This window comes from Tachysurus fulvidraco, chromosome 18 (assembly GCF_022655615.1).
Source record: "Tachysurus fulvidraco isolate hzauxx_2018 chromosome 18, HZAU_PFXX_2.0, whole genome shotgun sequence".
In the NCBI taxonomy this organism is placed as follows: Eukaryota; Metazoa; Chordata; class Actinopteri; order Siluriformes; family Bagridae; genus Tachysurus; species Tachysurus fulvidraco.
In genome coordinates this window covers 10,626,898-10,653,416 of record NC_062535.1, presented here as the reverse complement: position 1 = coordinate 10,653,416, position 26,519 = coordinate 10,626,898, and the positions used below count along the sequence as shown (strand labels likewise).

The following is a 26,519-nucleotide window of genomic DNA, read 5'->3' as shown; positions in this document are numbered from 1 at the left end:
ATACTTTTCTGTGAGAAATACTTCTGGAAGAATTTAATGGGTGCCAACAATTTTGGCTATGACTGTATATACCTACTATAGACTTTGAAAGGTCAGTCAGTAAATTCATCCCAAGATTTGTTAGATTTATTTGTCAGTAAACAAAAATGAAACAGGCCCATGGTTCAGAACAGTTGCTGTATTTACAGATACTGCTGTGTCCAGTCTCTGTGGTCCTGTTGTACTGGTTTATTTTTTACACTAAAATAACAGCACTCACCCAGATAAGCCTTTTCTCTTTTCTTCTTTTCTGTCTCAATAAAGAGCTCTGAGGCGGCCTTGATCTTCTGCACCCATGCGGTCCTGACAAGAACAATCCAATATCAGATCTGAACCCATTAGCACAGTGCCATCAACAATAGATTTATCACTAAATATTTTGTTAGTGATATCCCAATACAAAACAAGCTGTAATAGTAATGTCCGGTAAAATTACAGCAACAGAACCATGGGAGAAAACACCACCAAGCATGACAAACTTTGGCAGAATTCCATTCTGAGCTTTATCTTGGACTGAGCCTGGATGTCTAATTTGATGTTATATACTGTAGTTCATAGTATGGAGCAGAAAGAGGTGATGAGAGGTGCAATGGGTGCAATAGGGGTGTGTGTATGTGTATGTGTGTGTGTGCGAGAGTGTGTGTGAGAGTGTCTGTGTTTGCGTGTGTGTGAGAGAGTGTGTGTGTGTGCGGTTAAGGTGTTGGGCTACCAATCGGAAGGCTGTGAGTTCAATCCCAGGTCCACCGAGCTGTTACTGTGGGGCCCCTGAGCAAGGGGCCCCAAAATTGCTCAAAAATAAGATAATGTAAGTCGCTCTGGATAAGGGCGTCCGCTAAATGCTAATGTAAATGTGTGTACCTCTCGTTGATGCTCTCTGCCCGTATGGTGTACACCCTGTCTATGTGTGATATATGAAAGATGGGCTCGTCTCCAGATGGATCAGTCGGGAGCTTCACCAGAACCTCGTTCAGGAAGATGGGCTATAGAGACCAAACAAGAGGTCAAGCACAGGCAAAGACAATCATCATCACTTGATGATCAGTACTATAGCAGGTTATAAGCTAGTTTGTCTGGGTTGGGATTTACATTCAACATGGCAACTTCTACTTGCCAAAGCCATCACGTGATTATAAAACGCTCTAATGCTATACAAAACATTAGCCACTTTGCAGCAGCTTTTTCAAAGAACAACTGCATGGTACTGGTGAGATCCCAAACCGCACCGTTTTATACATGCGATACTGCAAGTGGGACTTGGCGCTGAACACTTTTTCGGAAGTGGAGGAGCCCAGTGGCCTGGTGACCTGCGTCAAGAGCAGGAAGTCATTGAACAGGAAGCCAAAGAGCTCCTTGTTACTCTTGGCCTTGTAGAGCTTCCCACTGTGCAGGAACTTACGAGGGCCCAAGCAGTTGGTCACAGAGTTGAATACAAGTTGCTGAAACAAAGAGTTTATTATTATTAAACTGTACATATGGACCAAATATATGTCTATCTGTACTTATTTCTGACTGAGAGGAAATACACACGGTATAGGTCTAACATGATTTAACAGTTAACACTCTGTGGCTTCACACACCTCAGACAGCCCCTCACACTGCACATGCGTTTGTATCCACTCTAAACGGTCCGAGTTCTCCTTCTCACGCACACCCTCGTTCACCTGCGAGCAGAGCTCCTCGGCCTTCTCCAGAGCCTGACGCAAGTGGCTGTGGTCTGGGTGGCTTTCCGGAGTGTTTTCCAGAATCTAATCAGGACCCAGAAACAAACAGTAATACAGCTTTACAAAAGTAAACACTGACCTAATGACAATGAGGGGGGAAAAATGTCCGGAAATTGTCCGGGAAGATTCTTTTTCAAACCGATAGCACAATTTGAAATGCAGTTAGTTTGTAAATTGGGCACGAAGAACGTTGCATAATAATGAAAACAATGATTGGCAGATTGTGAGGTTTTTGGGCTCCCAGATCCTTGTGTGTGTGTGTGTGTACTTACATTTTTGATGATAAGAGGGTAGCGGGTGACTCTCTGCATGGGTTTGAGCAGGAAACTAGACAAAGGCATTCCTTTACAGCGAGGATCCATTGCCAACCTCTGGAACACATACGCACATTTAAATATGGTGTTTTTACAGCGGATGGCCGAACAATCCTCTTACCAGGCATCTGACTAACTTCTGCTCCCCGAAAAAAATACATTAAAAAGACAAGCCAGCCTTTAGACAGTTTGCTGTTACCTTGACAAAGTCCTTGAAGTCGGGTACCTCGTCCGTCTTCTGCTGGATGAGGGTAGCACCGTTGAGCTGACAGCTGCAGAAGCGAATGTAGGGCTGCATGTGGGGCAGCTGTGCTGTCAGTATGTCACCGATCATCTTCACAGGCATGCGCTCACCCGACATCTTCTTTCTTACCCGCAATGCCCTGCAGGAGAGATGAGAAATTCAGATCCGTCAGTATCTACTTGTCAATGTAAGGGAGTTTGACAGGAAACAAAAGCCTTGAAGGAGGTACATCATTGCATCAGCAATAGAGAAGATGCAGAATCAGAATGATGCATCACAATGGGAAGTAAGTAAATAACCACACTCCTATTTGACCCAGTGAATTTAAAAGGCTGACGCATACTTGAGCAATTTGATGTTGCACATGATGAGCTCTTTCCAGTTGACAAAGATCATGGCCACCTCCTTCTCAGTTAGCAACTCCGACTCCTGTAGAGGCTTCTGGAAGGTCTGAGAGAGAAACAATCGAGGAACAATTGCTCTGATGTGTGTCATGAGCTCATTTGCAAAAAGGTTGAAAAAAAGGTATGGAAAAATGAAGAAAGACAAAAGTGAATGAATGGATGAAAAGGAGTAGAAGGGAAAAGGGCGAAAGGGGGAAATGAAAGGAAGGATTAAAGAAAGAAGGAAAAAAAGTGAACGAACGAATGGGTGTGAAGTACAAAAAATAAGAAATAAACGCAGAAAGAATCAGTGGAAAGTAAAGAGAAAAAGAATGAGAATTAGTAAAAAAAAAAAAAAAGAGTGGGTGAGAATATGAGAGAATAAAAGTGTGAATGAGAGAAATGTAAAACATGTAAGTAGTAAGAAAAAAAAAGAAAGAGGTGCAGAGCTTTAATGCTAAGCTGCAGACTGGCTCTAATCACACTGCTATCATTAGGTGACATCTGGATTCAACCAATTTCCAAATTTCTTTAAAACTTAACAAATATTTAAAATATAAGTTATCAAACCAAGATTCCTTAATTCTCTAATAAACACTTTTTCAGCCCTGTAATTCCGATGATGGATGCCACACATTTGGAAACAGATCATTTACATTAATGTGAAGTAAATGGGACATGACTTTTCAACTATTCGGGGTATAATTAGTGAGCAGTGAAGGAGAACCCTCTGTACATGAGATATTAGACTTTACAAGCCCACCGGTGCAACTTTCCACATCAGAATGCTGCACGCGACCCAGAGCGCCGTTTCTGATCGTACCTCAGTGACCAGCTGCAGGTCGTTGACATAGTTCTCCTCCGTGACGATGAGCTCGTGGATGTAGCCTTGCCTTTTCCTCTCCATTGGGGTCAACATATCCAGCAGGTGGAGGTCAGCGCACCCTGCAGACAGGGTAAAGGTCACTACTCTCATCTCCTTGGTGTATTGTACTGAAAACTTCCATGTTAAAACCTACATTAAACAAAAGTTTAGCTTTCGGTTGTTACTCCCATTCCTGTAGTGCATCATTCATCGGTGTTCATAATAATACAGCAATACTGTACATGCATTATAACATGGTTTAAAGGTGAAATACAAAATAAGTGCTTACAATACAAGTAATAGAGATCTACACAATAAAGCATAGTATGTTGAGAACACACACACACACACACACACACACACACACACACACACACACACACACACACACACACACACACACACACACACACACACACACACACCCCATAGTTCAGTTAAAGGAGAATAAAGAAAGCACACAAGTTCACCATTGCAATGGAGTTCTTTAATGGTTACACGTTATTTTCTATAAACATAACATGCCACTTTTATTAAAGCTAAGGATCAGATATGATTTTCAGTTGTACATTCATTTTAATTACTTGTTTCATAAAATAACCAATTGCGACGGTTTGGGATCTGTTGTCTGAGTGACGAAAACCAGAGCAGAAAATAAAAACTGTAATGGATTTCGTGTACATGTAGAGTAGGAATGAGGACAGTGGAATCGAATGAGAAGCCTGTTGTGCTTCCAAAGTCCAAGTCTGTTCAGGTGTACCAAAAAAACAAACAAACCTTAAAACAGAACAAGACAAAAAAAAACAACAACGTTTTGAGTTAAATCGTGATTAAGGACATGACGGACGGTCCAAAGTTTCTATAATAAGCAGCAAACTTTAATACTTTTACACTGAAGGAAAAACAACAACAACAAAAAAAAAACATAGATGTGCGGAAAATAAAACATCATCCCATTACGGCTGATAACAGAAATGACCTTGTCGGTTCATTTACTTTAGAAGATATTACAATACTGTTGTGTGATATAAAACAAGCAAGAAAATCATAGTTGATATGGTACAACCAGTACAATAAAGTGTAAGCATAAATTAACGTCATGCCTTTCTCAACAAGCAGGAAACAGACAACGGTTTACAAGCCTAAAGACTCGCTCTTACCATGATACTCTTTTTTTTTTTTTAATCAGCTGTAAACATTTTTAATTCATTACCATTTGTGGTTAGTAAGTACGTGTTATATTTCGACGTTATCATTATTCGTTTACTTTTTATTTTTTTATATAGTGGTCGGGTTCAAACTTCTTAAGAATGTCTGGTGACACGATATCATCATTTCAAGCTAGCTTTATATTTAAAAAGGGAAAGCGCACGTTCTAACCTGCACACTTTAAAATGTTAGGAATTACAGTTTCTGATTGTTATAAAAATAGAACGTAGCTGTTTAAGCAACTTCACACACTCTCCATCCTGACCTTTAGGATCTGACCTTGATCCAAAAATAATTTCAAAAATCAAGTGTATATAAACATAGAGGAAATTATAGATACAAAACTATTCGATCTACACTGCAAAACAATTCTACAAGAAATGAACATGTTGATGCATCAGTGGGAGTCCGCAGTCTTTACATATCTAACATAAAGTGTGTGTGTGTGTGTGTGTGTGTGTGTGTGTGTGTGTGTGTGTGTGTGTGTGTGTGTGTGTAATGTATACACTACCATTTGCTGTACCGTTCTCCCTAAGTGGCAGTTGTGCAGTATTTGGTTTGTAACACCGTTTTTATCAACCCTGTCACACAAACACCGTGAAATGAAATGAACCAAACAAAACAGTGAACACACACACTAGAAAAAATGAACAAACATGCACGCAAACAAGACCTGCTCATCCCATGTTTGGGTGTGAACATATGACGACACGGACTCGTGTGATTGGATGAATGGAGAAGTCCCATCCTGCCCATCAAAATCACTGACAGCACCTATGTATTTTATTAATACACACAACGACCATGAGATCCATCTTCATGACCGGGATCCAGGTTCTGTTGTGTTTTATTCAAATTTTTACTCACTTTGATCAAACAGTGAATCTTTTCACAAAGAAATACATATTTACCATAAGTAAAAAAAAAAAACCCATGAAGGAATAAAACAAACAAACAAAAAAACAAAACGCAGTGTCGTAAACCCACTTGAGTTTGTATGACAGGTATGATAAGATACAGGCCAGTTATGACACATATACGTATATGTTCACCAGGTCATCGGACATGAATAGTGGGTCTTTCTGTGGTGCTGTGGTTCCACTGAGAGGTCACGGGGTGGGGCTTGGATGGAGCAAGAAGGCAACTGTTAGGCAAGTGAGTGGACGGCGTTTCACATCGAATGATGGGAAGAGACTTACGCCAAATGGTTGTGATTTTAATTGCGTTAGCAAAGCTACAGTTTAAGATCACAGAAAGCCACAAAAGGACCCACTATCCAGCAACCAAACATATGGTTATAAGTCCATAAAGAATTCAAGGTTGTTAATTTATTCAGTGTTAAAGAAAATGTTTCTTTTCTTAAACATTTTTTTTTTGTTAAATGCAGAGAATGCTGCTTGGCATTATTGTTCTCTTTAGCGTGTATCTATGTTTCTGAATACTGAGCTTAACAATTGTTCTTTCTGCAGTATTCGGGATTCGTTTCTTCTGGCCACAAAGCCAGCTGAGAAGGGGCAGTCACATGACCAATGTGGGGGGGAAGTCCATCTCCCATCATCCCGCTGGGCAGTGTATAGGGGATAGTGGGTCGCTTTGAGGACTTTCAAGGCTGAGTGGGAAATGGGCAACATAAGAGTCCTAGAAAGAGGAAAACACAGCACATAAGCAAAAAAACGGAGTAAAAAATAACCAAAAAAAAAAAGATAAAGAAAAAGAAAAAAATAAAATAAAATAAAGAAATAAATAAATAAAAGAATGAAAACATACCCACAATGTGCAAACAGTACAAGCTTGGAAGACTAAGAATGAAAACAGGAGGTCTTACAAGACGACACAACATGCAGGCGTGAAGACTTAAAGAGAGACAGAGAGATACTGCACTGTTACACTAAACGACATGGAAGTGAGGAGATGCAGGAGACAGAAGGGAAGGAGAGCGTTAGTGTGGTCGGGGGAACGGGATCAGACACGGATCAGGTTGGGTGTGATTAATACCTAAAAACCTATTAAAGCATAATGTTAGGGATTATATAAAGAACATTCCTTAAAGAGGTTTTAGCGCCTACTTCCTTTGGTAGAACTGGATCGTTCAAATGAATCGACTATTCTTTTATTTTTTTCTTCTTTAAATCACCGTTTACATTTCAAACGTCACCAAAATGCCACAAGTAATAAGTTGTCAGTGTTTACAGTGGGCAGGACAGATAGAATTAGTGTGTGTAAGTTTTTGAGGGACAGAGTGTGACAGAGAGATAATGGCTGTGTTCATACAGAGAGCTTAAAGCTGCGAATTTGGCGCAGGAAAAATGTTTGCGTTCCGAGTCGCTCGATTTTATTTTTAAGACAGATTCTTCCTTGCGATTTGTCTTAACGTTAATGAATTTACTCTAGTACGATAAATACAGTGCCCTACAGAATTATTGGCACCCCTTATAAATGTATGTTGGAGTGCATGATTAAAAATGTTCGATTCTGGTCACACGGCCAACTAATTGTAGTTCTCATGATTCTTGTTGATGTTCAGATACGTTATATGAGACGCCACCAGAAAGTACTCGCCTGCAACATTTACAAACATTTACAAAATAGTTGTTATGAAAGTGTTCAACAGGTGATTATTAAATCCACAAAAATAATAATACAGAAACGGATGTTTTTTGCTTCCTTGACCATCGTCTTCACTAACTGGTGGCTCGGTGTGCTCGAGGGTCCAACTTCAGACAAATTCCCAACAGACCCAGAGAAAATATCCATTAATAAAATCTCCATTACCTTCTATGTCTAGGTCAACAGCCATCGGTCTCTTTTGTGATGGAAGTTTTTAACCCTCTCAGGTAAAAAGGGATTTCATTAAAAGGATATGTGCTGCCCCAGGGACACAGAACATGGTTTTAAAGGAAACGACATGTTCCTGGGCATCATTTGATTTTTTTGTATTTACCTAAAATACTTCAGGTGTCAAATCTTTTGACACATTTTTCAGAATACATCCTGTAATTAAAAAAAAAGTTCCAATGAAATATTCTCTGCTATTGTGTGAGTGGAAAACTTTAACTTACGTTATGTGGTGTTTATTTTAAATAATCGTTTTGGCTCACTTTTAAGAAAGGTGCCAATAATTTTGGAGGGCATATCAGCAACAACATGAAAGAAAACCGTCACTACTGGAGTACCGGAGTCTGGAGGGACCAAAACTGTCCTTGCACTTTGCAGGACCTTGAATATTCTTTCACTGCTTGTGCACTGAATACTTTCTGTACCATAACCGAACATAATCCTCATTCTCCTAGCTAGCTAACTAACCTTTGTCTGCTCTAGATTAATCAGCTCATGTATATCTGTCAGTATTATAAAAACTGACATGGATATGTGAGCAAAAGAGACTACACTTGGAACAAACGTATCTAATTTGGTCACATGTATTTAAACATTAAACCGATTCGCCCTGCTGCGAGAACAAAGCCATTGATAACTAGAAAGAGTAAGAAGAAAAAAAAAAATAAGGAGAAAACAAAGAGAATGAGCATTGATTCATACTCACATTGCTGGCTGGGGTCTGTGTCGGTGGTCAGTTTGACGTAGTTAGAGGGGAAAAGGCCGACGGAACCGTTCAGCTCGCCTTTCCACCAATCGGGATCCTCCCTGCTCAGCACGTTGATGATCTGTCCCTTCCCGAAGGGTAACTCGTCATCGTTCTGAGCCGTGTAGTCGTACATACCGATCACCTGGCACACTGAACACACAAATAACACACGATGTAAAGAGCATGAAAAATAGAACCTAAATATCTCATCTTATTTCTGGTCACTTCTGAACTGTACAGTGACTAAAGTATTTCCCCAAAAATTAGTCATGGGCCTTCGACAGGATTCAAAGATTCATTTCCCCGCTGACTTCCCAAGTCACAAATCTTACACAAACCTACAAATCTACAAGACACTAATGAGTGCTGACTGAAAATTAAGCATTGGGATAGGTACAGAATTACAGGCCACAGAGAGGTGGGAGGTTCATCAGTAGGCTGAGATGAGAATCATTTTTCCACTGCGGTAAAACTACAAAGAGGTCTGATTATTGTCCAAATGCAGAAAAAAAAAAGAGACAAACAAAAGTGTATAGGAACAAAAGCAGTAGGGTTCCGGCACCTTCTATATCTGGACCACTAATAAGTAAAAGTGAGTGATGTATGTACCTGCATTGGGTGTAGGCAGTTTGGGTGGAGTTGGCTCAGTGGGTGTGGTTTTACTGGTGCTTGGGCTTAAGAGTTTCACATAATTCGCTGGGAACCAGCCAATCTGACGCTTCTTTCCTCTGGCCTAGTTTTAAAAGAGAAACAATTCCATGCCATCAATTTTAAACCAATTCTAAGACGGTCAAGCACAACAGTCATACTTTATTAAAAAGAACAAAGCGGCGTTGCATCTCTTTCTGAATTCTCATCCATTAATGGTTGCTTTCACCTATGGATAAATCCGGTTTAATACCTCGACATGTACTGTTGTGAAAAAGGAACACTGATTTCAAGCTGTTTTGAAATCTGACCAGGTTTTAGGCGGATCGTCTTTGTCTAGAAGTCTGTACAAACAAATGAGAGGTTTACTGATCAGAAATAAGGTACTACGGGGAAAATGAAACCTCTATTCAAGTGTGCTTACTCCACGTTCACATGATTCATCAACAGTGAATGTTGGAGGAAAAAAAAGTCCAAAATTCTCAGATGAGTCACTATTCAGACTCTCAGTCTGAGTGGTAAAGAAAGACAGACATTGAATGTGTGTGTTCACACTGCATTTATATATATATATATATATATATATATATATATATATATATATAAATAAGCCAATATTCATCCACTTGTGAGTTTGTAGCAATGAATGTTATTGCTGCATGCCGGCGGCGTTCAATTTTATGCAAATGATGGTGTAAGTCATCAGGTAGTACATAAGTCCTCATTATAACCGTACTACCTGAAATAATAATTAACTAGTCTGCTAAGGAGATAAAAAGCAAACTAGACATCCAAACAAACAAACAAACAAACAAACAGGTTCACTCTTGTCTTTTAATGTCATTAGGATATGCCAATTTTATATGACATTAAATAAAAACATTAAATAGCAAACAATGTTCTAAACCTGTTCCTAAATATGCCTGATACGGTCTAATTTTTTTTTCTTTACTACCTTAAACAACTGCTATATTCAAACCAACAAAAAGTTCACAAAAATATAGAGCAAAGAAATGACACATGGAACTACAGATAGAAGCTTGTTGTGTGCGTATATATGTATGTATGTATTTATTTATTTATTTCCAGACCTGTAGTTCTCCTTCCCACCAGCCCCCGGGGTTCTTCTTGCGGATGAGGATGAGCTGGCCAGGGGCTAGAGTCAGCTGCTCTAACCCAGTGGCAGTGTAGGGGGCAATCACCTGAGCAATCTCTGCAGAAAAGAAGACAATTTCATTAGCTTCAATAGCTAAAAATAGCATTCAGACAAATACAACCTGGTGATAAAACAAATGAATAAAATAATTAAAGCACGTCCACTAATTTATTAGCGTCCACCTGTAGAACACTAACCTGGTTTCTTTCCCAAACTTCCGGATTTCCCAGCAGGCCCCAGGCCCTGAAGAAGAAGCAGTGACTTTAATAACCTGAGTGTGACGAAACTATATGGAAAATGATATGTGAAGTGCTGCTCTAGAAAAGTAATCAAAGACGGATTGGTGCGATGCAGCCGGAGGTGAATCGGAGTTTTCTACAACACCAAAAGGGGATATTTTCCCATAACAGCATTTCTTAAAGGTTGAATTCAACAATATTGCAAAGTCTGCTGACGATGTTGTTAACTCTACTGTAGTAACATTTTCATGCCTTTAGTCCATATTAGTGGACCAGAACGAAGTTGTACAGTTCTCTTAAAAGCAATTTGCAATCTATTAGTATTTTTCAATTTATAAAAGATCAGCATGCTTTTCATCCGTTTACAGATCAGATACAGAGCAGCTATAAACAACAGCCTCACTATGTTTTGCTCAACATGTTATTAACTAAAGCCCTTTAAATCAGAACAACAGTCCAGGCCATGTGGTTACAGACGTTTAAGGTCTTTGGCAAAAAACCCGTTCACACGTGATTATCTCTGCTCACAGATAAGAGCTATAAACAGTTAATAATTGTCGGTTTAGATTTACACTGCCTGGAGTTATGACTATTGACTGAACTGTGACGTGCTACCGTATTTAATAAAGTCTTCTGGAGAGCAGCAGTCTAACCTCAGAGTCCTTGGGCTTGACGTAATTGGAGGGGAAAACTCCCGTCTTGCCTCCTACCGTTCCCGTCCACCAATCCCCTTCTTTCTTCAGCACTGTGATGACATCACCCTGCTGGAAGGTCAGATCACCCTGCTCGCTGCTTTCATATGTGTACATTGCTATGTACTCTGAGGATACACATGAAAAAAAATGTATGTGTGCACTTCAATCATTAAACTTCATAAGTTACTCAGAAATCATTAGCCCTGGTGCCAGGACAAACAGAGCAAACTGCCAAACAAAACATGAGACCATGAGAGCATGTACATGTCCAGTGGGCTAGCTAAAGAATGGATGATTTATCCACCTTGGGTAATACTGAGAGAACACCACTGAGACGAGAGTTTTTCACTTCCCTATTTGTTCTGTATTGGATCAGCCGTGGAATTTGACCAAGCTGTAGTAACAGGTCTCAGTGTTCTGCAATTCATTTAGCGCTGTCAGTGTAAGATTTACCACACGAGTGTGTGAATTTTTTTGTGTACACTGTGAATGTGTAGCCTCACCTTCACCGAGCTCCATGGGTTTATTTGGAGTGGGACTGGGCCTCTTCATGGTGGGTGGACTATCAGAGGATCCTGACTCGATACTGAAACAACACACACACTGATTATTAGGACATAAAGTTCATCATACCAGAGGCCCTCTGGTATTTATTTTACCCCTACTTCTATTACAAATACACAAACTGTGTGACCCTCCCACACCTCAAGGACTTGCGCACGGGTCCGGAAATGAGTTTGACGTAAGATTTGGGGAACCAGCCTCTCTGGCCCTGCACTTCACCAAACCACCACATATCCTGCTGCTCCAGAACGGTGATCACATCACTCTTGTTGAAGTTCAGGTGATTATCCTTCTTTGCCCGCCATGGATACAGAGCCTGAGCCTGCATCCCCTCCACCTTCTCCCCCTGAGAGTAAGTAAGAGGTTTAATAGGCAAAGGAACCCAATGTTACACTCACACAGACTCACAGAAGACTATGACGTAGCTGGAGCACTCTTAGTGTAGCCAACTCTGTTAAGTGACTAATGATAGTTTCATTCACTTTTATGACATATTCAAACATTTTTAGATTTAAAATCTTTGTATCTGGATTTAAAGCCATTTCCCAATTATTTTTTTTTTGTTCCTTCATTGCCTGTTTTCAGTTATGTTGCACCGATTGTGCAGGTTAGAGGCCTGAACGATATCCAGCAAAGTGATATTTCCATTTTTGATTTTACAAAATAATTTTTTTTAAATTATAACTCACAAAAATGGTCGACTAAACAACTAAATCTAATACGTGTGAAATTAAATGCATGAATTTAAAACTGTTTAAAACTGTGTAATGAAATAAAGCACAAGCAGCAAAAACATTAAAAGCTCAAATCCCACCTGTCCAAGCACAGGTGAGGGGGAGGAGCCAGAAAGAGTTGCAGGAGTGAAGGCTGAGCGTTGTCGGCCTTGCCCTCCAGTTGGCACAGACAGAGAGGGCTGCGTTGGTTGGGTTGGCCAAGCCTCCCAACCGTCAGCGTCCTGCTTCTCTACCGCCGAGTTTGTCGGCCAACTATAAGACAACAAGATGAGATCGACAACTAGATCACACACGATGCGAATCCATTGTGGTTCAAATGTTGTTGTAAATTCAAATGTTGTTGTTGTTGTTGTTTATAAAGTCGGCATAAGTGAAAGCTCACGTTGTACTGAAATCTGCCCAGTTACTAGAAGCAGATGAAGACGAAGAAGCAGCGGCTGGAGCAGCCGGAACAGCTGGAGCGGCTGGAGCTGTAGGGGGCGGAGCCGGCACCACTGTCTCTGTGGCGATGGGCTGCATGGCTGTGGGCGTGGTCGAAGTGGGGGTGGGAGTGATGCGTGTGCTCAGCTTGGAGGTGAAGGCGCTGGCTCTCAAATTGACAGGGACTTCGGATTCTGGAATCTTCTCTGCATAGTTAGCAGGAAACCAGCCGGTCTTGCCTTTGATCTCTCCTCCTAACCAGCCGGGTTCCCCCGTCTGAGATTCGTCCACCTGACAGACAGGTTAAAAATACATATGAAAATGTACAGCTTTACCTAAATCAAACGAGCAAAAGGTTGAACTGAAATGTGACTGTTCACTCTTGTGTTTATGTTCATTTACAAAACATAAGTTTCAATTAGTCCAACTGCCTTTATTTTATTTTTCCTTCTATCTCACGAGCCTAACGGTTTCGCCTTTTTTTTTGGCAGTGGATAAAAAGCAAATGCAATAACACACATAGACCTGATGATGTCAAGAAAATAATACCTCAAAAAATAAATAATAATAAATACAATGAGGACAGACACAAAAATGGCTACACCGCCATGCAAAATAACTGAAATATAATAATAACTGAAATGTCAAATAGTCAGTAGAAATAGTGAAAACAAAAACCCAATTGTCTTTCAGCTTCATGTATGTCATTGTAGAAATTTTGCTTCATGACAAAGATGAAGGTGATGGTTTTAGTTGAGACATGGCAGAGTATAAATAAAAGATGGTGGAACAGGGGAGCAGTTGACCAACACTTACCCACTCCCCTTTCACCTTCACCAAGAGGTTGCACAGATACGAGAGAGAGAGGTGAAAAGTTAATCCCCATAAACACAGGTATGCGTATCCACAATGAAGTCATTTTATTTCACCATACTATTCCTTTAAAGTTATACAGCCTTATAAAGTGATATAGCAGCTGGGGCTATTACAGTAGGCCATAGCTGATCAAGAACACGGCATCATTGGTCAAGTTTCTTGTGTTGATTATTTACCATGACTATGTCTCCAGGCTGAATGCTGATCTCATCATGACTGCGAGCCTCGAAAGGGTAAAGCGCTCTGTAGTACACCACTCTTACCTTCTCCTGGTTAAAAGCAGACATGGGCACCTTATCTGAAATCCAACACACACACACACACACACACACACACACACACACACACACACACACACACACACACACACACACACACAATATAAGTCATTTAATGAAAAGCTGATCACAGATCGTGTGATGTACAGGGACATGGTGTCAAAACCCCAAATTTCTCTTTCACTCCACTTTCATGTATCCCACCATCCGTCTGTTAATATCAAACTTTCATTCATATTCCCCTCCATCTGCCCATCCCACCATTCTCTCTGTCCATTTCAGAGTTCCATGTGGATGTCCAAACATAACACTGATCCTCACTATTCATCCCATTCCATCGATCTGACCATCCATCCCAATATTTCATCCATGGTGACCCTTACTCAGAATTCATTATCTGCATTTAACCCACCCAAAGTGCACACACACAGCAGTGAACACACACACTGTGAACACACACATCCGTGGTCAGCCATTTATGCTGCTCAGTCTATAACATTTAATTCATCCCAAAATTCTATTCAATTATCCATCCATCCATCCATCCCACTCTCTCATTTCCACTTATCCATCACATAAGTCAGCATTTCAGATGAATTACTCATCTACTCCTTTTATTGTCCTCCTCTGACCACAAATCCTTCCAACCAATCTGTCCATTCCTTCATCCCAACTTATTATTAATTCACCGCATGCACCCATGCATAAAAAAAAAAAAAAATCAATCATTAGAATAGAATCTACCCTTGCTGTGTTCTCCTCACCTCCTGTGGGCCAGGGTAATTGCCCTAGCTGTTTGGTTGGCTCTGAATGCTGCAAGAACAGCTTGGAAAATTTGTCTTGCACATCTCTAGAGCTCTGGCTCTCTTCGTCTCCCAAGTGGCTGACCCAGGGCTCGGGCACTGGCGGTGTGGGGTCCTTCGCTAATGTGGAGTCCCGCCAGGCAGGAGATACGCTTTCATTAGAGCTCAAAAGTCTAGAGGAGCAGAGAGAGGTGACCGGGTCTGCTGTTACCAACAGGTTTGTATGCAGAGTAATGCAAAACACTTAAAGCACTTTTAAGGGGGTAGATGTTAGTACACTAATGAGAACCTGACAGGAGTATTAACACACACAGACACACACAAACCTGCTCTCCTGCAGCTCTGGAGGTTTGGTGTCTAGTGGAGGCTGAAACTCTTTTTGCTTTAGCCGCTGCTGCTTGTTGTGAATCTCCCTGAGCTCCTGCAATAAGATAATGACGTGTGAGAGAGCGAGAGAGAGAGAGAGAGAGCAGGTAAACTGGAGTGCAAGGAGACAATAGAAGGTTTCTTCTCTCTAACACAACCAGACAAATGGAACATAACTGTCCCTGCAAGCACAGGTCATTCAAATCCATTTCAATTATTCACACCCCATTACCTGATATGTATGAGTGCTTTTAACACTATAGTTCATTCTTGGATTCTGTCACTGTAAGAATACACAAGTAGCAGAATATAGCTCATGTTTCTGTCACGTGCCAATCAGAGTTATGCACATAACTATTTGAGTGACTATATCAGATCAAATCAGTCAAAACCAGGTGACATTTAGCCAAAGGAAAAGTTGTTGTTTCCTTATTTTCTCAGTCACGTTGCACAATTCCTTTATAAAAGCTACTCTCAGCCACTAGTTTTAGCAGTTACGACCGTCTTAGTCGTAGACCATTTATTTCATGTTATATAATTATATTTAAAAACATATTCAGGTTTCTTCACTTAGCATGAAACATGGTACAACGAAGTAGCAAGATACTCTAGCATGAAACATGGTACAAACGTAATCCGTAAAACTAAAACTACTCTATTTAACATCTCGTGTAGCGCATAAAGGTTCATTTACTGTAAATAATCCCACATGAGCGCAAACACACACGGCCTGTGCCGCCGAGAGCGAATGGTTAGAACTCACGAGTGCCACAAATTCATGCATTTAATTTCACACGTATTAGATTTAGTCGTTTAGTCGACCATTTTTGTGAGTTATAAATAAAAAAAGAAATTATTTTGTAAAATCAAAAATGGAAATATCACTTTGCTGGATATCGTTCAGGCCTCTAACCTGCACAATCGGTGCAACATAACTGAAAACAGGCAATGAAGGAACAAAATAAATAACTAAATCCAACCAGGTTCATGCACGAGGCATTAGTTGCAACCTAAAGGCTAGGGGTTTTGGATAGGGCTTTAAAAAAAAAAAAAAAAAAAAAAAAGCAGCCTACATTCCCAGAGGACATTTTAGAGGACGCTACCTTCGACTCTGTTAGCTCACACTTCTCTGCACCTGTCTGAAAGTTTCAAAGAATAGGCGCTAAGTTTGTGTTCATATAAATGCACATTGTTCATATTAGAAAAGAAATGATTTGAATTTCACATCCTAATAGAGTTTATTCCCAATATAGTAAGTAAACATGCCTACAGACTGTACGCTGTATTCCAACTGTACGATATACTCTAAAGTTGTGTGTCTTGAGTGAGGTTGGGGTCAATATCTTTTACAGCCAAGTCTTTACCTCCTATTTTGTAGTGAATTGTATTGCATTGCATTGCACTTTCTTCGGGAATTTGGACTGGGAGGTGCACGAAGACACAAGACAAGAGAGGGGAACAAGGTGTGGGTTGTTTAAGGCAAAGATTAGGGGGTTGTTTATATTTCTACACCTTAACTGCTAAAGGGAGAACTTTATACAATAGGAACAGGTCAGTAGAGAGGTAGAGCAGTCTGACAGCACCTCATCCATTAAGCCCTCTGATTGTAAGAGCGACAGTCTGACATACAGCCACAAAACTAACAAAACGTGACGAGATAAAAAAAGAAAAAAGAAAAAGAACATTTTTGTAATTTGAAATTTCGATGCAAAATTGCTAAACCTCTGAGCTGCTTTGGTCTCTACTCGTTTTTAATCTAATATCAAGCGATATCTCTGAGACCCCCCCAAATGTGCTGATCTTGTGTGTTCCGGGTTAGTGTGCACTGTGGGCTTTCAATTTCACCGATGATCAGTGAAATTACTAGCTTATTAGGGCTCGGAGCAAGAAATGCTGAGACGATGCAGCACTGCAACCCGTTCTGTACAGGGCAGCTGATAGCACAGTGCGGTGAGTAAGGGGTGAGATAGGGGCAGAGTTTGGTGATGGTAGTTTTGGGGGATGGGATAGCAGCGATTCTGGTTGTCTACCTGTCGCCCTCTCTGCTCCTGAAGAAGTAGCTCCAATCGAAGACGCTCTATCCGGACAGTGTGGACCTGATAAAACAGGCCCAAGGACTGTACCACCATGTCAGGACAATGAGGGGGAGTCAGGGTAAGTGTGGGTGGCATAAGGCCAGGATGGGCGTAGCATGAGGAGGAGGATGATCAAGATGATGACCAAGAAGCAAGAAAGAATGAGCAACAGTGAAATAAAGTAAGAGGAGTACGAAGGATCAGTTTTTAACCTTAACTGAAACTTTCCTACCCTAAGTTCACACTAGGAAGAGACTAAATTTGTTCATTCTCTATTGAAGTCAGCAAAAGGTAACAAAATCAGACAGAGATGTTTAATTTTATGTGAATGAAGCAATAATACAATGATCTATGGTAAATTACTTAAAAATCTACAAAATGATATGACTAGACAGATGATTTGGTTACTATAAATGTATTCAAACATCAAAATGAGCGCTTTTACAGAACACGCCGCTAAATATCTGCAAAAAACAAACAATCAAAGCACTTGTCACCTTCCAGTGTGAACGCAGTCTGAACTCTGCTTTGAGAAATTCAAGAAACGTCTGAGCTGCATATCAGACCTTTCTAATAAACTAGTAAAAGATGTCTGAAATCCTGCAAGGATAGTCTAATAGTCTCTCCAACACACGCAGGCACACGCAGGTGAAAGTACAAATGAAAGAAAATGTTTCATGTGTTTCTCTGTACATGTATGTATGTATATATGTAAATGTGTGTGTATTACGTACCTTCAGCTGTGAATTAAATGCATCTATCTCCAGCAGTTTTGAGCGCGTCTCTTTCTCCACGGCTTCTAGCTGCTCGCGGAGTTGCTGCCTGGTCGCTTCCTTCATCTCCACGGCCTTCTGCAGATTGGACAGCGAGTCCCCTAAAAACCACCCACATACACCGTTACTACGGATAAATCTCCTGGACTTCTGCCGTCAAGCTTTTTACGGTTTTACTACCATCGCTTGCCATATTCAAGTTTGGTCAGACATCAAGCTACTAACTTGAAACTTTTTTTTAGTAGATACACACGGCTTCGAGACGTTAAGAGAAATAAAATGATCTTACTATGCAGGCTGTTTTGCTGCACCTGCTTCAGTTGATCGTTCAGACATTGTTTATCAGGAATCAGCCTTCCCAGCAATTGCTGTGACTCCTACACAAAAGACGGGGAGGACACGGCAGAAAGGAAAGAAAAAAAAAAAAGAAAAAAAAAAGGAAAAGGGAAAAATAGAGAAGAAAATATAAATATTTGAATGAGAGTAGTTGAGAAAGGAGTATAACCAGCACACAGAAAAGCGAAATCAATAGGATCGAAATTCTGAAGCCTCAGTCTGGCAGCATGAGAGAAAAACATAAAAATACATAAAAAGTTGCATTACTAACCGACACAAAACTAAAACCAAATTGGTAAAAACAACACCATGCACTGTAGTGCACCTGCACTGTAGTGTGTAAAGTAAGCTTTCAGCCTGGGTGGAGTGAGGTACCTGTAGCTGCTGCTGCAGCGTGGTGATCTCGGCGATACGGAGCTCCCGTGTCTTATTAGTGCTCTCGATCTCCTGCCTCTGTGTGGACAGACGGAAACGGAGATCATGCAGCTTTCCTTCCAGCTGAGACTTCTTATCGTTCTGGGGAGAAAGAGAAAGAGAGAGAGTGAAAGTGTGAGCGAGAGAGAATAAAAAAATTCATACATGCTCATTTATACATTCCCTCTGATCCCAACCTTCAAGAGAAGAAGATAAGAATCAAATAATCCATGCACACACCTTTAAAATGAACTACAGATGTGTGCATGTAAGGTTTTGTGTCATTACCAAAGCCTCCAGTTCGAACTCGAGGGTTTTCTTCCGTGCTTTGAGCAGGACAATGTTCTCCTGTTCCCGGTTTCTCTGGATCAGTAGCTCCTGCCTGCGGTTCCTCTCCCACTCCAGCTGCCGCTGACGCTCCAGTTCCCTCTTGGCGGCCTACACGTATAAAGACAGTTGGACTGCGCTCATGATATGAAGCTCGGCGATGTTTTTGTACCGTATTTTCCGCACTATAAGGCGCACCTAAGAGCCTTAAATTTTCTCAAAATATAATAATAATTCAGTGCGCCTTGTGTGTGCACCGAGTTCCAAAAATCTGTAAAAATGTTGTGTGCCTTTGGTAAGCGCTCCGCTTGATTGACTGTCGGACCATTTCCCGCTGACACAGGGACGTGATACGTACACTATGTACGCTGGCAGCGATAAACCGATCAGAGAACATTACAAAATACGTACAGTACGTGCGCTTACCTTCGCCACGCCTCCGGTAGGTGAGGACTTTGATGGATTTGTGGGAGAAGTTTGATTAAAAAATAATGTGTGTGTGTTGTTAAATAGTAGAATAAAGTTCAACTAAACTCACTGTTTTGCTTCCGTTACCTTTTTTGTAGGCCGTATGTTTTAGCATGCGCCTTATAATACGGTGCGCCTTATGTATGGGTTAAGTACAGAATTAGAACCTGCGAATTATGGTGCAGAAAATACGGTAACCTAATGTTTATCGAGTGCATCTTTGTTGTCTGTATGAATACCACAGACATGTAGTGACTTGTTTCCCCTGTTCTGAGAACAGAACAGATAACCAGTTTACTCAAAACACACTTACAACTGTGTGATTCATTCTTTCTGGGATGTGATTACTCTTTCTGAGGGAAGGATGAATATGCAATGTGTTATCGATTCCTCAGGTATGCTGCCACCTATTGTTTTAGTAAGTTATGCTGATTTTTGGCTTGATCAGTCCGTATAAGGACCAAGAAACATTACCAGAATATTTATGAGTACTGATTCTTGAAGATGAACTATCTGAGTATTTCATTGAACTACCAAGAGAAATAATAGCAGACAAACTGAACAGCAGAGAACTACTGTAACTGTAGTACACGGCTCACCTCTCTCCTCTCGATCTCCTTGCGCCGCTCCTCTTCTCGCTGTCTCTCCAGCTCTCGCTGCTTTTCCAGCTGCTTCTCGAGCTCCTGTTGTCGACGCCGCTCCTGTTCCTGCCGTTCTCGCTCCTTCCGCTCCTGCTCTTCTCGCTCGAGAGCTGCGAGACGCTCCTGCTCTTTACGTTGCTGTTCCAGCAGAGCCTGTCGTCGCTTTTCCAGCTCCAGGTTTCCCCTCTCAAAGTTCTCCCGCTTCTTGTCCTCAAACGTGACTGTATAGAAGAAAGCGATGGCTAAGTGCATACGTCATCTTCGGTCATCCGAACCCCGCCCCTTTCCCCTCATATTATCTTGATAATGTTATGCTTTAAATTAATAAGCAACAGGCCACATAAGCCATGTGCTTGATAGGACAGGTGATGACCTGGTAGTTTTTTATCCGTCTCTTTCTCTTCTTCGTCTGCAGACTCCTCCTGGACTCTCTGATCTGTAGGGTGTATGCTGGTAGTACCGACACCACTTCCAGAACGAACCCTCCTACACACACCCAAACAAATTAAAATAACACCACTGACATCATACATCTATACAAACAATGACCGTCTTTACAGCTTTGTATAATCTACAGCAGAGAACACAATAACCATAATATTTGTGTAAAGGAAGACTTATTGAAAAAGGTTTTGTTCTTAACTCAGATAGTGACGCTGACCTGAACGTTGGGGGAAGAAAATCAGGTGGCAGCATAGGCGGGAGAGGCAGACCAGACATGGCCATGTCAATCAAGTGCATGGCCAATATAAACTCTTCAGCTGTGAGCTTTCCGTCCTGATCGATGTCTGATAAGTTCCTACAGCAATCACACAGTCAGGGTACGATATGAAGTGTTAAAAAGGTTCATACGCTAATGTATAAGCATTGTGCTTTTTGTTTTAAAGCCTCGGTATGTATAAAATACATAGCAACATACAGTATGAAAAAAAACACACAAAAAAAAATCTGTTGTTCTGAACGAGATCTTACAATGAACAAGTCTTTCACTGGTTATAATCTGAGGACTCTGGGTAACGTTTGATTGCTTATGCTGACACTAATGACCTTGTGACAAAAAAAAAAAAAAAAAGAGGGGAGTGATGACGGCGAGAAAGACACAGACGAGGCTCCCTTGACTTTGGCTTTGTAACTAAATGATCTAAGAGCAGACATTCTGACCCCCACAGAACTTCAAGCAGTTTTATGATATTCTTAAATACTAATTTAATGTAGATCAGTGTAACGATTCATAAAGTCAGCAGTTATGTGCGGTGCGAATGGCTGCTAAATGCCAGAAATCTAAATGTGCAATATAACGGAGGTTTACTCTGTATATGATTCTTCACATATTTCTGAGAAACAAGGAGAAATGCACTGTAATTCCCCCCTCACCAAATAGTAGCCAGCTGGGCCTGGGGTAGACTGGACTGCATGAGAATGGTTCTAGCCTGTGGTCCTGAGAAGCAGATAGAGAGAGAGAGAGAGAGAGAGAGAGAGAGAGAGAGAGAGAGAGAGAGAGAGAGAGAGAGAGAGAGAGAGAGAGAGATGAAACAAGAGCCCGACAATACTGACTCTAGTGTCTTCAAGTTCCTGCTCAATTCGATGACTCATCAGAAGGGATGATACCGGAGCAGGTAAGTTACACTACACACAGCCGACCATTTGGCAAACTGCACAGCAAGTCGACTAGGAAAATAACACAAGGGAAATTAAATAAAGCAAAAGCGCTAGGCGTGCGGTACCCGTAAGATGGCCGCTCATCATCTTGTCATGGCTGTTGAAGAGTTGGCGATACTTTAGGCGTGATGACTGGGGGACGGCCCAATCGACGGGTACAGGGGCCGCAGGAGCACTGAAAACACAACCCAGAGGATTCAGAGGATGTTTACGAGTCTAAGTCTATGTGTTTGCCTGGAGTCTCACCTGGGTATCTCAAAGGACTGGCCTTTTTGTAGTTTGGCACTGGAGCGGTTGAAAGAAGAGCTTTTGTTTACAGCTGTGCCTGAAAAGAGAAACAAAATCAGAAGTGAAATACTTCATCAAAAAAATTTAATATTGCTAATAATAAATATGCTTGCAGTGGACGGGATAGCAATCTATGGCAACTGGAAGAGTTTTCCACAGCTGCTTCGGACCTGGGTGTGAAAAGCCTGAAATGGGCTGCATCATAGAAGGGGCACCGTTGGCCATAGGAGGTAACGGAGGAGTCACAGACGACACTAATGGGGGTGACATGCCCATCCCGGGTACCCCAGGAGGAAGAGGTGGGAGAGGCATGGGTGGCACTGCTGGTAAACCCGTCATGGGGCCCATAGTGGGCATTCCTAAGAACAGCAGAAGTCCACAGAAAAGTCTCAGCTCACAAGAGTTACAGTTATTATCCCTACAAAATGATTAGCAATGGCACGGTAATTTCAGAAGAGCCTTTATTTTCTCCACAACTAATCCCAGTCTTTCTATTCAAACTATATATGGCTCAATTTTTCATATCTTTCATATAACTTTATTTTACTATTGCCATTTACTAGCGTCACTTTTTAAAACATCTGCCCAGTTCCCTTTCAAACATTCCTCTTATCAACTATAAACCACACAAGGAACTATATATAGCCGATAAAATGAGCTACATGTCAAAGGCAGGACCATTTTTATGCTGCACCACATATAAATCATGCATAGAGTATCACAAGTCATTAAGCTAAATTATTCATCTGTTAAGATGGTAATGACTCATTTCATTAGCACGCTGTTACCAAAAGGAGCTGGAGGAGGTAAAGAGAGAGGCGGCTGCTTCATGGAAGGGGGCAAGGTCGGGGGCAGCGGGTGGCCCTGCAGCTTCAGCTTGATTAGCTTCATGGCGATTGAGAACTCGTGCATATCCATCTTGCCATCGTTGTTCATATCGGCCAGAGCCCTGAAATACAGAAAAGCGTTTAACAAAACTGGCTTATGGCTGCTTTCAATATTCATTTAGCAGAAAATAATAAGTAATGAAGCTGAAGATGTGCAATCACTATTAATAAACTGTCAAGGTTTGTGTCATAACAAAAACTGATTGTTTTGTACAGCCCATTTACCCAACAGAAGGGGTTAAGTTAATATTTCAGGCCAAATTTAGGTTACATATGACAGGAATTCAATGACTGCATTGAGATAATGGCTATCCAAGTCGTTTGAAGAGATCGGAGCACAGCTCGTACCATATCTGGGCCAGAACAGGGGCAGGTAAACCTGACTGCAGGAAAAAATTCTTGGCCTGGTCACCTAAAAGAAACAAACCAAATAACACAGAATTTATTACAAGAACCCAAAGCAAATCAACACATAAATGCAGTAATCCAGCACATGGTACTAAGGTCAGTACAATATATGCAAGTCACAAAAAACTGTTTTATATATATATGAAAATAAAAAACACCCATAAAAGTTTAAAGCCAAAAAGTGCCTTCGCAGCTCTTAAGTGCAATTATGATGTGAAGTGTGGAAAGTTATATAACCACACACAGATTCTGCATTGATGTAAAAGTGCCTAGGCATCACAAACAGGCTATGAATCAAGCCATCCACCCACCAGAGCTTGTGTAACTGCAAACAGAGACACAGCCTGGTTTACTTCAGTGTGTGTTCATACAAAGCCTTTTTTTTCTTCACTAGAGGTGTGAAACCGTACCACAGCTACAAAAATGATTCATGATTCAGTGTAAAAGTTCCACAACTCTGAAGAATTAAACTGTGGGGATTTGTGCGTGTGTGTGTGTGTGTGTATGTGTAATAGTTTTTGACATAAGAGGAAATATGGAGACCACACTGTTGCTAGGCAACTGGGAAATATGAAAATAAAAATTTTGCTAGATACCACAATAGTTCTTAAGTTTAAAACACAATCTGAAAGCACTGTGATTTTCTCGGAAGTGTTTTTAAAATTTCTTTGTACGGCAAAAGTTACATAATAATCATCAGAAAATCAGAAACATCAACAACACCAGAGTAAACGTAAACATTTCTTAATGATGGTAAAAAAAAATAATCTCATCTGAATAAACATAGCAACAGATCTTGCTTGAGTCTTGTTAACTCCTAGGGTAAAAGATCTATTAAAGGACTTTATCTCAGAAATATTCCTGTTTAAATGCAGCCTGCACTTTAGTTTAGTTCGGACATGAATTAGTAAATAAAAACATTATAGGGATAAATGTCAACAAAGTGGTGGCGTAATGCTGCCTGAGGTGAAAAGTGACAGTTACCCAGAACCTGTTTCACTCCTCTTATACCACAGCACACTGCCGATGTTATTAGCAGCAAACCTTAAAGCTACATTGTAAATGTTGTGTATTTGCTCTGAAACTGGAGACTCCTTCCAAAAAATATTAAACAATTACCTCCTTACTGAAAAGTGAATGTCCGTGACGGCATTTTTATTTTTGTTGAAAAACACATTTTTGTAGAATTTTCAAAAAGAGCTTGTTCCTAAAAATACTTAAGTATCATAAAGAAATATAGACGACGAAGTGTGACACAGCCATTTGGGAGACACTCAGTTCTTAAGCTCAGTACACATTTAAAGTGAATCCCCATTTAAACTACAAAGAAGAAAAAGGCTTGAGCAGGATTTGTCCTGTGTTCTTCTTTAACTCCGATGAACCCAAAGTACTTCAAGTCTTTTGTCACTCTACGCTTGAATAAACTTCTTCATTGAGATCTTCGCCCTCTTCGTTTTATTTTCTTACAGATTCTTTTCGGCAACTTGGACACGGTGAATGAGTTGCTATGGCAACAATACCATAGTAAAACAAGCATGATAAAATAAACCCAGGATCAGCACGACTGTCCAAGCTGCTGTCATAGCGAACGCTTTTTGTCCGGCACTGTGGTATACAAATTTTTAATATTTCATATTTATGATAAAGGAAAGACAAACAGAAGTGAAACATGAGGGCAAGCAGAACAGTAACTTTTACTTCTCCACAGAGTCGAGTGTGCTGAGGGTCGGTTAGTCCAGGTTACATCTCTGATGGGAAAACTCCAGTGATGGGTGACAAATGGATACACACACACACACATACATACATACAAACACACATATACACACACATGCACACACACATGCACACACACATGCACAGATACACACAAACACACACACACACAAGCACAGATACACACACAAACAAGCACAGATACACACACAAACAAACACACACACATACACACAAACACACACAGACACACAAACACACACAAACACACACACAAGCACAGATACACACACACAAACACATACACACACACACACGCACAGATACACACACACGCACAGATACACACACACGCACAGATACACACACACACAGACACACAAACAAACACACACAAACACACACAAGCACAGATACACACACATATACATACACACACACACCATGTGTGTTGTGTAGGCATGAGAATGAAGGGATTCAATGATACATATAAAAGCCAGATGAATGAACTGGGTTGTGTAGGTGTGTGAGACATGTTTGTGACACACAGACACAACTCTCTGTCCCACTGCAACGGGATGTGTCCTCGACCTCGGCCTGTCTGCTCTTTCCCGCACAAGTACACAGAGAGTGCCTTTATACCCCTCCTAATGCTAAAAACAGCCTCTGCCCTCTCTTGGCATGGCCGATTGTGGGCCGGCAGCCATACAGCTCCTCTCCAGCCAACACAAAGAAGATCTATCCTGCAATGGGATCACTGTCAGGTCAACAACCTCTACTTCAGAAATAATCTGCTCACTATGCAGCCCTCACTAAAACTATTTTATATTATCTAATTATAGTAATGCTTATCTTTTAATTAGAAATAATCATCATGATTCGGCAGCGAGACGGCGTTTGCCAGTTTTAACTATGGAAACGGTGACGAATAATTAGTGGAAGTGGAATTACAAGTAATGCTAATAAACGTGCAGACACTGATATAATATTTTTGATTAAAAACATGAATAAAGGAAACTAGAAGACTCTTTATTTCAACTGTAAATAAAGAGAACGGTTTATTCCCCAGTTATATCCCTACTTTCTTAGCTAATAGCAGATAAGCTTTTTAGGGATAAAGGATAGAGTTTGATGGGGAAAAGAAATAAGCCATAAACACTGAAAGGCAATATTAAAAGTTCAAAAGTTCGAATCCCTGACTGCCATTTTCTCAGGGTGTAAAAGATACTAGAGTCTTTCTTATGGTGCAGAAGGAGCAGCAGATGGAAAGTAGAGGTCTTTAACTGTTTTAACCTGCTAGCTGAAAACGTTATACAGATTATCAGCCTGATTTTATTCATTTATTAATGAACTGAATAATTACAATTCAGGGTATGACACTAGAAAGCAT

General features: G+C 40.7%; 1 protein-coding gene across 4 annotated transcripts in view; it reads right to left on the bottom strand.

Moving 5' to 3' along the window:
- Window positions 1–26,519, bottom strand: part of itsn1 (intersectin 1 (SH3 domain protein)) — a 44,867-nt gene that overhangs the window by 6,917 nt on the left and 11,431 nt on the right. Inside the window, exons 4-37 of one of the 4 annotated variants that reach the window (XM_047803339.1) lie at window positions 23,354–23,417; window positions 22,907–23,067; window positions 22,289–22,477; window positions 22,077–22,155; window positions 21,896–22,005; window positions 21,546–21,609; window positions 20,815–20,970; window positions 20,545–20,657; window positions 20,130–20,392; window positions 19,024–19,173; window positions 18,697–18,837; window positions 18,275–18,362; window positions 17,947–18,086; window positions 15,098–15,192; window positions 14,733–14,944; window positions 13,867–13,988; window positions 13,631–13,645; window positions 12,777–13,105; window positions 12,475–12,646; window positions 11,801–12,006; window positions 11,600–11,682; window positions 11,055–11,221; window positions 10,360–10,405; window positions 10,098–10,219; window positions 8,968–9,091; window positions 8,317–8,508; window positions 3,525–3,646; window positions 2,662–2,768; window positions 2,274–2,457; window positions 2,033–2,131; window positions 1,617–1,784; window positions 1,263–1,475; window positions 898–1,019; window positions 260–342 (exon numbers count right to left, since the gene is read on the bottom strand). In XM_047803339.1, the coding sequence (XP_047659295.1) occupies window positions 260–342; window positions 898–1,019; window positions 1,263–1,475; window positions 1,617–1,784; window positions 2,033–2,131; window positions 2,274–2,457; window positions 2,662–2,768; window positions 3,525–3,646; window positions 8,317–8,508; window positions 8,968–9,091; window positions 10,098–10,219; window positions 10,360–10,405; window positions 11,055–11,221; window positions 11,600–11,682; window positions 11,801–12,006; window positions 12,475–12,646; window positions 12,777–13,105; window positions 13,631–13,645; window positions 13,867–13,988; window positions 14,733–14,944; window positions 15,098–15,192; window positions 17,947–18,086; window positions 18,275–18,362; window positions 18,697–18,837; window positions 19,024–19,173; window positions 20,130–20,392; window positions 20,545–20,657; window positions 20,815–20,970; window positions 21,546–21,609; window positions 21,896–22,005; window positions 22,077–22,155; window positions 22,289–22,477; window positions 22,907–23,067; window positions 23,354–23,417 (4,701 nt within the window). The remainder of the gene's footprint in view (window positions 1–259; window positions 343–897; window positions 1,020–1,262; window positions 1,476–1,616; window positions 1,785–2,032; window positions 2,132–2,273; window positions 2,458–2,661; window positions 2,769–3,524; window positions 3,647–8,316; window positions 8,509–8,967; window positions 9,092–10,097; window positions 10,220–10,359; window positions 10,406–11,054; window positions 11,222–11,599; window positions 11,683–11,800; window positions 12,007–12,474; window positions 12,647–12,776; window positions 13,106–13,630; window positions 13,646–13,866; window positions 13,989–14,732; window positions 14,945–15,097; window positions 15,193–17,946; window positions 18,087–18,274; window positions 18,363–18,696; window positions 18,838–19,023; window positions 19,174–20,129; window positions 20,393–20,544; window positions 20,658–20,814; window positions 20,971–21,545; window positions 21,610–21,895; window positions 22,006–22,076; window positions 22,156–22,288; window positions 22,478–22,906; window positions 23,068–23,353; window positions 23,418–26,519) is intronic. The other 3 variants (XM_027156162.2, XM_047803340.1, XM_047803341.1) reach the window with 3 other exon arrangements.